The sequence below is a fragment of the Toxoplasma gondii genome, chromosome VIII (assembly GCF_000006565.2).
Source record: "Toxoplasma gondii ME49 chromosome VIII, whole genome shotgun sequence".
Taxonomy (NCBI): Eukaryota; Apicomplexa; class Conoidasida; order Eucoccidiorida; family Sarcocystidae; genus Toxoplasma; species Toxoplasma gondii.
This window is the reverse complement of record NC_031476.1, coordinates 1,098,119-1,113,350: the sequence shown is the minus strand read 5'-3', so window position 1 is coordinate 1,113,350 and position 15,232 is coordinate 1,098,119. Positions and strand designations below refer to the sequence as shown.

Here is a 15,232-nt window from a genome sequence, read left to right as displayed (position 1 = left end):
TAACCACCACGAAACCACTATCACAAACAAAACAGGAAAGCGGTTCTCCGGTCTCTTGGCGTGAAGGATTGGAAATTAGCTCCTGCCACGATCGTACGCTTTTTTTCAACGCACTCGCTAGCTTTTTTCTAGGCACATCTGCCAGACGCCAACGCAGAAAGGAGTCTGCAAACGGACATTCTGCAACTAACTGTAGAATCAGTAGATAGGTGAGTATTGAGGTACCAGGAATGCAAGAAAGACGTAAGGTGAAAAGAACCTGTGTTCTGACGGAATAGAGTTAGAGTACTTCTGAACTGCACCTGTCTGTTCTGTTGCGCGGGCGTCCGCGTTGAAACGTGCATCCAGTTACTAAGCAGGTATCAGTTCCGCAAGCATCCTATCCGCCCATTCCGTACACACCCGGCGTGGCTGGGGTTCCGTTAAAAAGAGGAAAAGAGGGCTTGGTTTTCCCCACGCAAAGAGGCATCCGTTTCGACGGCGGTGCTCACCGCGTTTTAGGCACCCTGCTTGCCGTCTGAAACATCCGAAATCCTTGGAAAAGATCAAAGTCGAACGTAGTTCCCACCGGAGTAAGTTTCTACAAACCAGGAGTGGAAAAGGTTCCGGCAGAAACCGGCGTTTAAAAACTGAGCATAAATATCGCACTGATGGAACAGACGCCCGACACAGAAACCCTAGTAAAAAAAGCCTCAAAACACTTTTACCGGCCACCCAATGTCAGCCTATATCCCAAGAAACGGCAAGTCGTCTTTCCACCTGTTTTTTTGGCAGACACTGTGTGTCTGTCCTCATGGCAATGTCTACAAATCAACAGTATACAAAGGCGTTAAGCTACGCAGATCCACAGCTGCCGAACACCCACGTAATTGAACAGGTTTACCCGACAGTCATGTTCTACATGCAGTATGTGGATTGCTGTTATCGCTCGAAGCAACCGCAAGACTCCCTTCTAGATGATGCGCACTTCCTGGGCATTTTGTCTGACGCTGTTCTTTGCATTAACGAGTCAAAACGCCTACGGCGGTCCGAAAGAAATCGTATCTGCCAGCGCCTCTCCGCCGGACACACTTCGGCAGCGTTGTCAACGAGGTGTCGCATCGGCTAGAGGCTGTGTTGGGGAAAGTGGAAAGTGAACGTGGCGACAGACTGAAGGGCGCGAAAGACTTTCCGTCACGAACGCTCGTCCCAAGACTTTCCATCTTGAATGCGCTCTGTCGCAGATCTCTGGATCTACCGGCATTCGCGAAAAACTGTTTCCTTTTTTCACCCGTCTGTGGTCCCGAGCAACGCACCGAGGCGCCCTCTCCTCGTCGTCTGGCGGGAGACGTGCCGAGATGCGCTGTTCGCAAGTTGCGAGTTTCTGTCGCTTTGTCTCCCAACTGAAGTGCTCTAAAGCCTGTGTTGATATGTGCCAGCCTTGGTGAGGTATCGAATCCACTTCACTGTTCGATAATTGCTTTTTTCGGTGATTTTCAGATACCGAATGCACAACCCGCTAGCGGTAAACATGTGCAGGGTAAAACGAAGAGTGAGAGGCGGACGCTTCCAGAGAGAGAGTTCTTCCCCCCCCGTTGGTGTGCTACAGCCGCGCCGTAACGCCATCGCTTCCCTCGACAGGAGACCTGCGCGCTGAGATGAAAGACTCAGTTCGTAACGCAGCAGATACTCCATCGCCCCTGGGTATCTGTTCAACACAACCAAGCAGCACACAACTGCAGACAAACGACCTGTTGAACAAGACGAAATCCACGAAACCTTGTCGCAAACAGAAACAGACGATCTACCGTAGATACACAAGCAGACCTACATATATATATATATATATATACGTGCGTTTTTGTGGATACCCCTACATCCACGTGCTCATACATGAGAATCCATGCGTTCCTACGCAGGCCCCCTTGTGTCTGCATTCTGGACTTGCATCCACGTTCGCGTGACGCGCCTAGAAACACAAGAAATTCTTAGAAGATCGAATAGTAAAATCCACCAGCTTCAGCTCCTCTATCTCTCCGTGTTCCGTTTGTAGAGTGGAGAAAAGCGACAGAGAGAAAAGCATGAAAAACACACCTTTTGATTTTCCAGATGACTGCCTGCTGGGCGTTGTCGACGGATGCCTTGCCGATCCCAACGTGAAGAAGTTGAAGGTCGCAGAAGTTCGGTGGACATGGAATGACAACCTGAACAGAAGGAAACACAAAAGTGAGAAGAAAGCCAGTGGAACCTACACGCGAGACGAGTCTGGTCGACTTCCGTTGCTGCTGGGGCTTCTAAGAAGCAGACATTGCCAAAAACGAAATGAAAACGAACCGAGACGAGACTCGTGCGGTCTCCTGCTCTTTGCATTTTCGTTTCCGCCGGCCGTCGATATCAGTCCCTTACCTCAACATTGCTGGCGGAGACATTTCGGTCGAACAGAGCCTTGAGGAGAATGAGGCACTCCATGCGACTGTCGGAGCGCTCTTGAAGGAGAGGAAAAATCTTGAAAGGGAGTGAGATGCCCTCGGATATCCTGAAGCAAAGCGTCGCCAACAGAACAAGCGTCACACTCATCGACGAACGAAATTCACAGCGTCGAGTCTGACGCCTCAGCACTCCGCATCGACAAGAGCCCCTACCAAAACACACGCCCTACATCGCGCATACGCACTCTCCTCCCATCATCTCCTACATTCTTTAGCCGCTTCTACATACATACGTGCATCTATACACAAATACACATGCATTCATACATGCATACATGCATCTATACACAAATACACATACAAAGATACATACATACATAGACAGACGCACATACTTGCTTACATACACCAATATACATATATGCAAACATCCGCAAAGATACATGGATGCATACGCAAATTTACATGCACGCATGCATGCATGTCGACATATATACAGATAGACCTCCGTACATCCGTCCAAATCAGCTTCCGTCCATGGACCGAGGGAGCAGTGTGTGCTTTCCGGCCTTTCGACAGTCGGCGAGGGACTCCGTCACCAGGTTGAAGCGTAAAGGTTTTCGTGGAGCATCTTCTCACCGGTAGGTCATTAGCCGGAATGTGCCGTCGGGCGGGATGAAGGAAATGGTTCTCTCGACGTCGAACTTGGTGAGGCGGACGCACTGGTGGAACCTGCAATCGTCGAGCGTGACGCCTGGCGTCGCTGGGTCCTTTTTCTCGAGCTCCCTTTGTCGTCTGCCCGCGGCGCCGTGAGGTTCTGTCTGGTCGATCGGCAGTCGGTCGTTGAGGCCGAACTTGCACTCCGGCATTCCTGACAGTTGGCTGTTGACGACGACCTCGCCATTCACATCTGACCGGAGCACCACTCCGTTCTGGGAGAGGAGAACGTCTACGCTTTCGATGACGTCGATGAAAACTTCGTTGCGTCGGTACCTGATGCCCGGCGCGCGCCACGAACAAGCCCCCGTGACCTGGGAGGTAATCTGCTTCGAGGCGGCGATGTCGCCCTCGCCGCCTCCGGCTCGGGCTCCACCGCGCCCGAAGGCCCGCGCGAGGCCCGCGCCCGTGTCGCCGGCCCGGCGGAGACTCGCCGCGGAGCTCAAGCCGCCGACTGGCGCGCTGTGTTCCGGCGGCCAGTGGAAGCCTGGGCCGTTGCCGAAGGACGTAAACTTCCGCAGAGTCGTCAGGTCGAGGAGCTGGGGGAACCCACCGTCGATTGCTTCGTCGAGAATCTCGTACAGCAGTACAAAGTGTCTCCGGACGAAGCTGGCATCCACGTACACCGCGTTCCCCCCACCGCCAGGCCCCGCAAGGCCTCGCCGGACCGCTCCCATCAGCGCGCTCCCCTTCTTCTCGGCGCCGGCGCCGGCCGAGGCGATGACGGAGCCGGGCGCGCGAGTCTCCGAAGCCTGGAAGTCCGCGGGCAGGATAGGTCCCGAGCCTGCGGAATGGAGAGCGGCCGCGCAGAAGGCCTGAACGAGAGCCGCAAGGCGCCGCAAGACTTCCAGAACGCAGGCGACGTTCGCGTTGCGCCGAAGAGCAGCTACGTACACGACTCCGTCTTCGTCGGAGCCCCCAGTCCCCCAACAGCCCTCTCGGCGTCCGCGAACCACAGCCGCAGTCGGGACGACGCCGGAGGTCGGGGGCGCCGCAGAGGTGGCGAGAGCCTGAGAGCCAGCGCCGACGCAGGGCGGCACAAAGCAGGAGAAAGAGGAGACAGCAGTCGAGGCCTGCGCCGAGTGGGGACCGACGCAGACGACGGGTGCGAGCTCTGAGAAGGCCCGACCCGCCAACACCGTTCGGCTGAAGGCCCTCACATGCTGCGGAGGCGGCGCCGGAGACGCGTACGTGCGTTGCAGCAGCAACTCGCCCTTCAACGTAAAAATGTAAATCGCAGAAATCATCCTGGGAACGAGACGGCGGCAGAGAAGCGAGAGCAACGAAAGAAGAGCAGGAAGAAGAAGAAAGAGAAAGAGAACAAGAAGAAGAGAGAAAAAGAGAACAAGAAGAAGAGAGAACAACAAGAAGAAGAAGAGAGAACACGGAGAAGAAGAGGAAAGAAAGGAGGCGAGGGCGAACAGACAACCGTCAGTTTTCCGGTGAGTTCGACTGCAGGTGTGAGGAAAGGCGATGCTGAAGAAGACGTTGACGTCGGCGAGAAGGAGAAAACAATTCAGGAGACGAAGTCAGGGGCAGGCAGAAAAGAAGAGACAGAGGCGAAAACGAAGAGAGCGGCGACAGACCACACGGCTGGCCTTCCATGGAAAAGGGAGACAAAGGACAGCCCCAAGCAGGGACGCCTGTCCGATGCCAGAGTTCCTAGGACGGAGACAGAGCCCTCGGGGAGAACAACAGAAGAGAGAGAACTTCTCTCCTCTCTCCGTTGAACAGAGAGAGCCTCTTCGGACGCCGTCGCCGAAAACGTCGGCAGAAAACAGGAACCCGGCGGCAAGGCGTTGTTAAGAAGAACGAAGAGGGTGACGGAGTACAGACAGCAAACGATACAGCAAACGATACAGCAGACCAGAAAGAAGACGAGAGAGCAGACCAGAAAGAAGATGAGAAAGAAGACGAGGAGGAGAAGAGAAGGAAAAGCAATGCACGCAGGGAGGGACGGCTCGGAAAGTCGAGGCCTGGGTGTCCTCCGCCGCTGGAGTGCGGAGCGAAGTCAAGTTTTTCTCGGCCTCCCCGGAGATCTCATTTCCTCCTCGCTGTCTTGTTCTGTGTTCTTCTGTTTCTCTCATTGCTCTCTTTTAGCTGGCGAGAGCGCTGCAGAAGGCGAAGCGGCTCCCTCGTGGGAGCGTCACGGAGCAAGCGAGCCAGTGCCGAAGCCTGTGCGGTTTCTCGCGACTTGGTGGAAACAGACACCCTCAAGTCTTCGAGTCTATGGGCCGAAGTGAAGGCGGCTCTTTCACGCTCTTTTCTGCCCTCGCGTTCCTGCCAATGCCCTTTCTTGGCTCTTCCGCCCAAGACCGCGCCGACGCACCGAGTTTTCCATCGAGCATTGAGAAAAGGCTCTCTCTCGGGTCTAAGAACTGAGTTTCCCTCTTTCGCAAGGTGAAAGCGGAAGCTCCGCAGCCGCGAGATCCGCCGCCACTCTCACTGGGCGCTTCAACGCCGCTCGAAAATCTCGTCTTTACTGAAAACCGTTTGCCTGAGGTGTGTAGTCACTGCGCATGTGCAGCAGAGAGAGCGGCTGCGCGCACAGACGCGGGAGCGCTTCTGAGAAAAGCGAAATCCACGGCAACCGACGTAGCAGCGACCGGAAACAACAATGAGGAGTTCTTCGTCGGTAAAGTACTTGTGTTTGTCCTAAAAGAGAAACATCCACCCTGAGTTCGCCGCGTCTCCGCTGTCAGCTTCGCGCGCTGCAGTGTAGGCGGCACACCGACCTAAGAGAGGGCGAACCGCCTCGACAGAGAAGCGGGAGAAGGTCCGGCTGGAATTGAAAGAATTTGGACAGAATCGGAAAAAGCGGTTCCCCGAAGAAACCAACACGCGAGCTCCTTTCGAGAAACATTCCACGCCTTGCTTTCCTTTTGAGCCTCACACTCTTCGCGGCTTCGTCGCTCTAGGTAAATTCGGCGTCCCGCCAGGTTCTCAGCTGTGCCTCATCTTTTGAAAAGCGACCCGAGATCACCGGAGTTTTTTGACCAAGTGAAAAGCCATTCAGTCACGCATTCACACATGTCTCGACGATTCTTACAGAAAAGGGAAGCGCTTCTTCGAGGTGTGTCTACGTAAAAATGTTTGCATAGAGCAACCCAGACAGAACCAACCAAAATACAGGTATGTGTATATACATATCTACTATATGCATATGTTACATATACATATATATATATATGTGTATTGCTTTTATATGTTTGCATGTACAGAAGGTTTTCCCGTTAAGGGGCAGTCGCGTTGGAGGAGATATTTCGGTTGCAGAAGAACTGCAGAAGAAGGGAAAAACGCGGTTTGTGAGAGTGCAGAAGTCTGCGCAGGAACGGGGCGGGGACAAGACAGCCTGGCCAGCGCTCGAAGTGCTGGAGTTCAGCATCTTGCGGCCGTGAGACGATTCCGCGTTCGTTCCGTTCCAGATGCAGCATCTGGAGTTTTACTCTCTCGTCTTTCTTTCACACGACAGGTTCAGATTTCTTGTGCACCCTTCTGACGGAGTGAGTGCCGAGCTCCAAAGTTCTCCGTTTCCCCGGCAGCGAATCTTCCGCGAACAACGAGTCTCGGTGTTGCAGAAAGCCGATAGAATCCTTTGCGTACAAGCCAACGGAGCTCGCGAGGACCGCGGCAATCTTAAGAACTGGGCGTCGAAAGATCCCGACACTGAACGAAGACACCAGACGCATCACGGGCAAGGCACCATGCGCTCAACAAACGCCCGGCGAAAACGGACGTCAGCTCTCCGGACAAAACTCAACCACCGACACAGTTACTTGTGTTTCTCCTCCCTCGACCGCAGACTCGCTTTCTGTCACAGGCCTCAAGCCTGGTCCCCGGTCTTGCGTGAGGAGAGAGTCCACTCCAGAGAAATCCTTGAAGTCCCTCGAAAGTTCTGTGCAGGGGGGGATCTTCGCTGTAACGAGTCTTTTTACTGAGGTGTCGATGCAGCTATCGACTTTTCTGGATGGATCCGAGGTGCTTTCAGAGGCACTCGCCTCTGATGAGAACCGTGTACCGCTACTTGCCGGAGGTTGCAGATGCCAGTCTCGCTCGGCCGGGACTGGATGCACTGTAAACAGCTGAAAAGTCGAGCTCGGTAACGGAAAACTTGGCGTCCGTAGATATCGCGACGCGACAGATGATTCTTCTACCGAGAGCGAGAATAGCTCAGGACAAGTAGACATTCTCTCATGTTGACACTGACGAGTTTAAGCTGGACCTTGAATTAGAGCTCGTCACAGTTCCGCGACCCAACCGAGCAAACAGAGATACCTTAGCTCCTCAACTACTCAATAAGATTCCAGAGAAAAGATGCGCCGACGACTACGAGCTGAGATCAGGTGGTGAGGAGACCTACGAGGAATGCGTGGAACATTTCAAACTTGAAACGAATGAAGAGAAATCATGAGGGTCACGAGGCATTCTTTTCATTCTCGCCGGCGTAGCCTAACAGCACGATCGCCTATGATGCGTGAGGAAACGTCTGCTCACAATGTGTCTTTCCCTGGCATGTTCTCAAATCGCAGGCCGCCTGCGCTATCGCAGAAGGGAGGCCATTCGCACTTTCCTCACAAAAAGCTCTTGAAAGCTAGAGAGCCTTGCGTTCTCTGCTCTGTCAAGACAGTCCCACTTTCCTTTTTTTTCATGATAATGCCAGAAGAGCCTCTTCTCTTGCGTTCCGTTCACCTCAGCGGCAAGATGCTTTCCTCATTTTTACAAACGTTTCTGAATTTCATTCCAGCTCTAGCCGCGCGAGTGCCACACCTCCACGTTCTCTGTCTCAGGCTCCTGAAAAACAGACGAGACGCGTGAAGAGGCGACACTCTCCGCGTCCTTCCCCCCGACATTCCACGAACCTTGGACATCGTCTCCAGAAAAAAACAAAGGACAAATGCAAGCAGGGAAATTCAGGACAGGAAAGAATGGGAACGGCAAGAGGAAGCCATGAGGCAAGAGAAGGAAATGAGATAAGGGAGTCACAGGAGAGAAGGAAAATACAGAAGATGAAAGAGCTAGAAGGCATGAACAAGTGTCAAGAAGTCAAGGGACGCAAGAGAGAAGTAAAACTCCCAACTCTGTCACGTTCGTGAGCATGACATTCACCTACACAACGTCCTATTCGGAAGGACCCCAGATTTTTACCTGGGTTATCTTTCCCCCTCAACGAGAAATCCAGTCTTGAATGCTATTTTTTTGCGAATGACCCTCACCCTTTCCACTTTCCTCGAATTTCCAGAGACTCTCAGAACCTGGGGACTTTTTCTCGATGGTTGCGCGACCGAGAACTTTTTTCGGAAGAAAAGAGGACGTCCGAAAGCAAGGCACAACGCAAGTCTGTGTGACCTCTGCGGAGCAGATCCAGTGAGGAGCTGCCAACGATTCACCTGCGATTCTTTTCTGTCGCCGTGTGACGCTGTCACTTTTTCGCGGAAAAACACCACGCGAACACATGCGCTCGAGATCTCAAACTTGCATCTACAGCGTTCTTCTACACTCTTGCTCTCTCTCCTCCAGCAGAAATGCCTGCAAATTCCTCTATCTTCTCTTGTTCTCCAACTCTTTGTCGGCAACGGAATCTCGAGAAGCAGTGCTTGCTTTCCAATTCGAACTTTTCGCCCGGGAGACACCTTGGCGCCGGTGTATGTACACCTCTGTCTCGCTGGACACGCTCGTGGGGTTTCGCTGCAGAGTCTCTTCGCGAGTTTTGCTTTTTCCGAGAGCTTCTGAGGAACTGAAGGAGTTTTTGAATCCGTGTTGAAATTTCAAAATCAAAGAACTTCTTTCAGCCTCTCTGCTTTCTCGTTTTGCGTCTCTCCTCCCCTCGCGGCATAGCTGTATCGATCCGTCAACTCGAGACACCCGCACCCGGCGTAGACACCCAAAACTCAGAACGCACGCTACTTCTTTCCCCCCCCATTTCCCCGTTCTTTCGCTTCTTACTGCCTCTTGAGGACCTTTGCCTTTTCTCTGCTTTTCTCTCCATCTTCGTCGCGCACACTCTGTCGCGCGTGTCTCCCGGTCTCTGTGTCTCTGGGGTTCACCGCCTGCGAACGACTCTTCAGGAACCTCTCCCACTCCGCATTCTCCCGTCAAAAAATGAGGCACCAGCCGATTGCGAAGCTACCGGGGGCGTCCGCGCCTCTCTCGTCCTTGTTTGCGAGTTTTCCTCGACCACCCTCTGCACAGTCGCAGTCGACCTCAGCAAGCCGGTTCAATTTTCACCTCCGTTCGCCGTCTTCTCTCCCCTGCCTCTCCTCTTCTCGTCGTCTCCTTTGTCTCTCTCTTCCTCAGCGTCTTCCTCTTCGTCTCCCCCGCTCTCCTCTCTCTTCTCTCTCGTCCGTCTCCTCTCTGTCTCGTAGTACTTCCTTTCTTTCTGCTTTCAGCGGGGGATTCTCTGTTTCAATCTCTTCCTTGAGTGCTCACGCAGGTTCTTCTCCTGTCTGTGCCTCCTCGCTAGACGTTGAGTTCTGTTTCGCAGGCAGGAGGCCTTTCAGTAGAAGATCAGGGAAGACGGGAGAGGACTCTCAAGATACCCCTGTCTCTGATTCTCTTCCTTCTCCTCTCTCTTCTTCTTCTCTTTCTTCTTCTCTCCCGCCGCAGACAGCTCAAGATGTGATGGAGAGTCTGGCGCAGGCAGGTCGCTTTCCGAAGGCTTCGTCAACCGAGGTGGGTTGAAGAGAAGCGACTTTCCTCGTCTCTCTGTGGTGTTGTCTCCAATCTGTCCGTGGCTTCGTCTCTCTTCGACTCCTCGCGCTTCCTCTCAGCTTTCTTCCATCCGCCTTCGAGACTAGCCACCTGCTGGGCGAGGAAACAGAAGAGTGCCGAGTTTCTGTGTCTGTTTTTCAACTTGGTTTCTTCAAGAACGGCTTCGCTGTTTCCTTGTCCGGATGTCTTTTGACCTTTCTCTTCTGCGTCTTCTTCTCTCCCGACTTCCTGTCTCTTCTCTCTTCGGCTCCCCGCTCTCCTTGTTCTCTATCATCGTCATCTTCGTCTTTTCCTCTCGTGTTCTCTCACGTTCTCACGCGTCCTCTCTCCCATCTTTCCTTGTCATTGCTTGTTCTCCCGCGTTCCCTCTCAGACCGAATCCCTAGGATCCAGTCGAGCGCGGCGTCTCCGAGGGGTGCTTCTTTTCCTTGCATGCATGTGCCTCCCAGTGGCCGCAGCAGCTGCGATTTTCAAAGCTGCGGTTTCCTTCAGAACGCAGGAAGCAGCCGAGGCACTACGCGCGCTCAACGACGAGGACACTGTTCTTCGCGCGGCGATGGACGTAAGCGACTGCATGCGCTTCTCCCACTGGTTCGGTCCTCTGTACCACGAAAACGCGTCTGCCGACACACCCGGCGACTCGGCCCTTCGCGAAAGTGACAAAAAAGCACGCGGTTTCAACTGGTCTCGCCTTTTCTCCCCGTGTCTCTAAACGTCTTTTCCTGTGTTTCTCCCCGACTTCGCCTTCCTCCTTTGTTCCCTTCTTTCTCCGTCCTGTGTGTTTCGTCGTGCTTCTCTCCTCATCGGTTTCCAGTTACGCCGCTCTCTGCTGCGCCCGCTGTTCTCGTTCCTCCTGTCGTTTCTCCAGGTTGTCTCCGGAGGCTCTCTCTGCTTCTGTCTCCCCGTCGACAGCGACGGCGCGGTGCAGCAGACCGGTGAGAGGACTGAGAAAGACCGAATGCCGGAAGAATAAAGTTTCGTTACTCTGGGTTCCATGTCGCACTCAGAGTCCTTTGCGAGGGAAGAGAAGACCCTGTTTCCTTCATTGGTTGGCCCACTTCTCACCCTGTTTTAACGAAACAGTGACGAGACATACCTGCTAAAAGACTTCCAAATACCGCGAGAGTTGTCAACATGCCAACACACAACGCGACAGCCCACAGTTTCATGCTCCACGTAATCGTATGCATGCGCCTTTCCAGAGATGTTTCACCGGTCTGTCTACAACTTTGTCGATACACCCCCGTCTAGGTGTACATACACCTATCTGTGTCTATGTATAGCCAAGTGTCTCTTGCTCTCGCTTCGCGTGTACACCTACAACTGTGTCGATGTATCTTTCTCTCTGTGTCGGTCTACCTCTTTCTTTGTCGATTTCGATGCTCCTGCGCATCCATGCATATGCCTGTCTAAACCGTTCCGGCGTAGCTGTATATCTCTGGGCACAGTCTACCATTTAGTTACGTCTCTTCATGTGCATGCTTGTGTGAATCTGTCCAACACATTGCCGTCCTGTCTGGTCGGACATCTTCCGATTGTTGATTTCCTTTGTCGCTCGAATTTCCTCTCCCATGTCCAGAAGGAAGCCTCTCTGCCCGCTAGCGCCTTTTTGTCGCATGCAACCATGTGCCTTGTTTTTTCTTATTTCAGCGGTTCTCGAGCCGCATTTGCCAGAGTCCAGGCTCCTCAAACTTCCAGACAAAGACGTCATCGACGGCATTCGAAACAACGCTTTAACAGATCTCTTTGTGGGTACGTCCAGCTTGCTTGTCTGTCGCTTCTCTCCCCTCTCAGAAATAAATTGAAAAGCCCAATTGTCCATACATACAAACGTGTATTTTTCATGTATATCTATGATTCAGACATGGATATGTGTATATACATCTACATATTTGTCTTTATACTTTTCTTCTTACGCATGGATGTGCAAGTGCATGCGTAGTTAGACGCAAAGGGTTTTTAATTTGCAGGCTGCGGGGGCAACTCTGGAATGCCTTGTCGTCAACGGTGTAAGAAGAGTTCGGCGTTTGTGAATATTTAAAGGTGCTTTTCTTTGTGTCTCTTTGAGGTGTCTCTCGGCGAAGGTCTCTCCTCGTGAACTCTACACTCCATACATGTAAATTGAGGAAAGTTCATCGTGTCGCTAAAGAGCTGACAGGCAAAGGAGAGCCCGGTGCCCGTTGTCTGCCTTGCAGACTAGGCTAAGACAGTCTAGTTACTTGAACGCCGCTTGTCGGTGACAGTGGACCATGTTTAACGCAACAACGTAGAAGCGTATCTGAGGAGACTTCCAAAGAATCTCAGACAGTTTGTACACAGCGTTGATTTTCCGACTAGCTTCGTATGGGAGTCTGTTGTCCTACGACTTGGTCTCGTGTTTCAGGTCTTCAAGGTCTCTGCGTACCAGGTCCAAGTGCTGTTCACATCTGAGCTTTTAACAGTGCATGCGTCGGTGCATGGGCATCGGTGTTTCGGAGATAACTCGCATTTTGTGTCTATTCAAACTCAGCATCACGTTCACTTTTGAGAGGACAAACGCGTTCTTCCTCCACTTTTCGTGTCTTGACGGCTCTTGCGGCTCAGTCATCGATCTGCGAAGATATGTTCTTTTCCAGGGAAACTCAGCGAATTTTCCCTGCCTTTCAACTTTATTCACTTCGGCGTCCCTCGGTCGGGCGCTCTGTACAAGACGCTCATGGCGCATCCGAAACAGGAAAAGAATGCTTCACCGAAAACCCCCACACTCTCTCTGCTCTACGTTCAGCGATCCAGGTTCGTCTTCGTCGGAGAAACAACGCAAATCTGACTCTCCCCTCGACTCTAGAAAATCCATTTCGAAGCCGATAAAAGCGGACGATGCTGAACGTCACATGCACGCTGATCTCGTCCACGTTCATCATCTCTGTTTCAACCATACGCGACTTCTTTCCATTGTACATATATACGTGTACAAACATACATTCATACATACATATGCATGCATGTAGAATGATGTACATCTTTCTACATATATAGTTATATGTATGTTTCAGCAGATATGCGTTTTTCAATCTCTAGAGTTGTCTGTATGTATGGACTTCGCGGTTTCATACGCAAGCCGCAACGCGTTTCCGTGTTTCCTCCAGTGTCCGGTTCTGCGCTCTTGACGCGTCTTGCATGCGTTTCGTTGTGGGCATGTGAACATTTGATGTTGCGGTGTTTCCTCGGTCTCCTTCATTTTCGTGGAGGGAGCGTGCGTCTGTCTTTTGTACAGCGGCTCCAGTGTTCTTCTCTCTGGCTTCGCCGTCGCCATCTCTGCCCCGGAGTATCGGAGACACTACTGGCGAAACGTCTGGTCGATAGCCATTCCTGGTGGGGAACGAACGGTTGAAGGATCGCAGATTTTTCATTTCCGGTGTCTCGCAGTATCCAAATGCTGGATCTCCGCATTCGTTATCTGCTCCACTGTGCTTTGTGACTCACGCTGCCTTCGCTGTCTTCGCACACCCTGTTCTCACTGGCTTCCATTCTGAACAGATGTCATCTGCAATACACTCTGCGCGAGCAAGAGCAACTTCTCTGTAGTCGACTTCACAGCATTTCAACTCCACAGGCTCACCCACAGACGTACATGCGCTTCTCGATTCATCTATCCCTTTCCCCGGAAAAGCATTTTTCGTCTCGCCGGTCGGGTGGTCTCTCCCAGGACTCGAAGCTAAGTGCTCCTGCATGCAGGCGCTCTCCCTCGTTCTCTCCCAGTGAATAGACACATCGAATGCGTGCAACAGATGCATTCCTGCTTACGTTTAGAGTTGTCCAGCGACCCGTTCCCGATTCCTGCAAGGTTTTCGAGAGGCAAAGAATTGGGACTGCATGGGCGCGGCCGAAAGGCTCTGTGCAGAGCTTCTCTTCATCGCATACCGCGTCTTGATCTGGTCGCTCTCCTTCCGTGTTCTCTTTCCTGTACACGAGCCGGTGAAAATTCACCTCCCTCCGCATAGCTATATATATAAATATATATATATATATTCACGTATGTTTGTGTTCGCCTGAATCAGATGATGTGTGCAGACTGTATGCACACCCACACGCACATATATATATGTATGTACATATATATATATATGTATATATGTATATACGCATATGTATGTATTTGTGTATGTGCGTGTCTGCTGTATGTGTTGGGGCATTGTTCTTGCTTGCGTGTGTTTGTGTTTGCCAGAAGGAGAGAAGAGTCAGGAGTATGTGCTGCTGAAGTTCGTTCCGGTGTCTCTACAGCTTCACCTTCCGGCTGCATGCGGTTCTCCGCAAGCGGGACCCGAGGGTGCTGTCACACTTCGCCGTTTCGTCTCCGACTCAGAAGTTAAGTGGGTTTTCTCTTCTCCACCTCAGGCCTCTTAACTCGCCGTTCACGCTATTATCTTTGAATCGAGAGAGAAATGTCTCTACACGCTTGGGAGACTTTTTATGAGTTTCGCAAGGCGGATGAGACTCGCGGCTTCGATGTGGAATGCCGGTTTTCCTCTACACACTCTCGTGTGTTTGTCACTACAATCACGTCGAGGCCATCGAGGCTACTCGAAGCTGGGGGATGGTTGAGAACCGGCGCTTACCACGGTGTCAAGGACCTTCTCTTGAGGAGAGAGCACGCAGACATGGTTTTCGTTCGCTGACGTTTCTCATGAATCTTTTTTGTGAGCGAAGAAGGGGAGCACTTGTTCTCTCGAGAGTTCGGCGTGTCTCTGTTTCACCGAGGCGAGAAAAGAAATCCCCAGAAACTCCTTTGCCTCTCTGGCAGCACACATCCGAGGTAGGCAGTGGCGGAAATTTCTCCGTTCTGGAGTCTGCTACTTTCGCCTCTAAAGTGGCATCGATGCATGCGTTGGGCCAAGTGAAAGTGGAGTTCGAATTTAAAGTCGAAAAGTTTCTCTCGGCTTCCACCTATGTCTCTCCACACAGCGGGCTCCTGACAGGCGAACGCTCTCAGGAGTGTCTAGTTTTTTGTTTGATTCTGTAGTTGCTGTACTCCTTCTCTTCTGTCTTGGATAGCGTGGGTGAGTGCATGAACTTCTGCGTATCCTGTGGCATTGATTCTGCACGGCCTCGGTACGGACCTTTGCATCGTCAATACACCGGCTTTCCTCGGAAGCGGCGGCAGCGACGAACACGGAGAGACAGGTTTCTGGAGTTCCCAATACCGAATGTGTACATGCTTGCATTTTGACAGTAAAGGACGCCTCTGCTACGAGGAAGAATTTGCGACTGAAAGGAAATACGCTCTTTCCAGCTTTCACACTTTGCCAATGAGACAGAAAGACAAGATACGTCAAGTCAAAAACTCGTCGCTTGCGCCGCCAAAAAGACCCATTTTCGGCTTTCCCTACAAGCGAAGCAAAAGCCGTTTCTTCTCCCTAGAT

At 52.2% G+C, this 15,232-nt stretch overlaps 2 protein-coding genes across 2 annotated transcripts; one reads left to right on the top strand and one right to left on the bottom strand.

The window, feature by feature from the left end:
- Nucleotides 1-1,392: 1,392 nt before the first annotated feature.
- TGME49_230920 (adaptor complexes medium subunit family protein) lies at nt 1,393-4,372 on the bottom strand (the record flags this gene model as incomplete). Its single annotated transcript, XM_002367952.1, has 4 exons — nt 1,393-1,687; nt 2,074-2,183; nt 2,386-2,515; nt 3,048-4,372. The coding sequence occupies 4 exons, from the start codon at nt 4,370-4,372 to the stop codon at nt 1,393-1,395; spliced, it is 1,860 nt and encodes a 619-aa protein (XP_002367993.1).
- Nucleotides 4,373-9,224: 4,852 nt separating this feature from the next.
- On the top strand, nt 9,225-14,216 carry TGME49_230910 (hypothetical protein; the record flags this gene model as incomplete). Its single annotated transcript, XM_018780277.1, has 7 exons — nt 9,225-9,794; nt 10,207-10,395; nt 10,702-10,768; nt 11,484-11,585; nt 12,449-12,605; nt 13,087-13,184; nt 14,038-14,216. The coding sequence occupies 7 exons, from the start codon at nt 9,225-9,227 to the stop codon at nt 14,214-14,216; spliced, it is 1,362 nt and encodes a 453-aa protein (XP_018636865.1).
- Nucleotides 14,217-15,232: the final 1,016 nt, after the last annotated feature.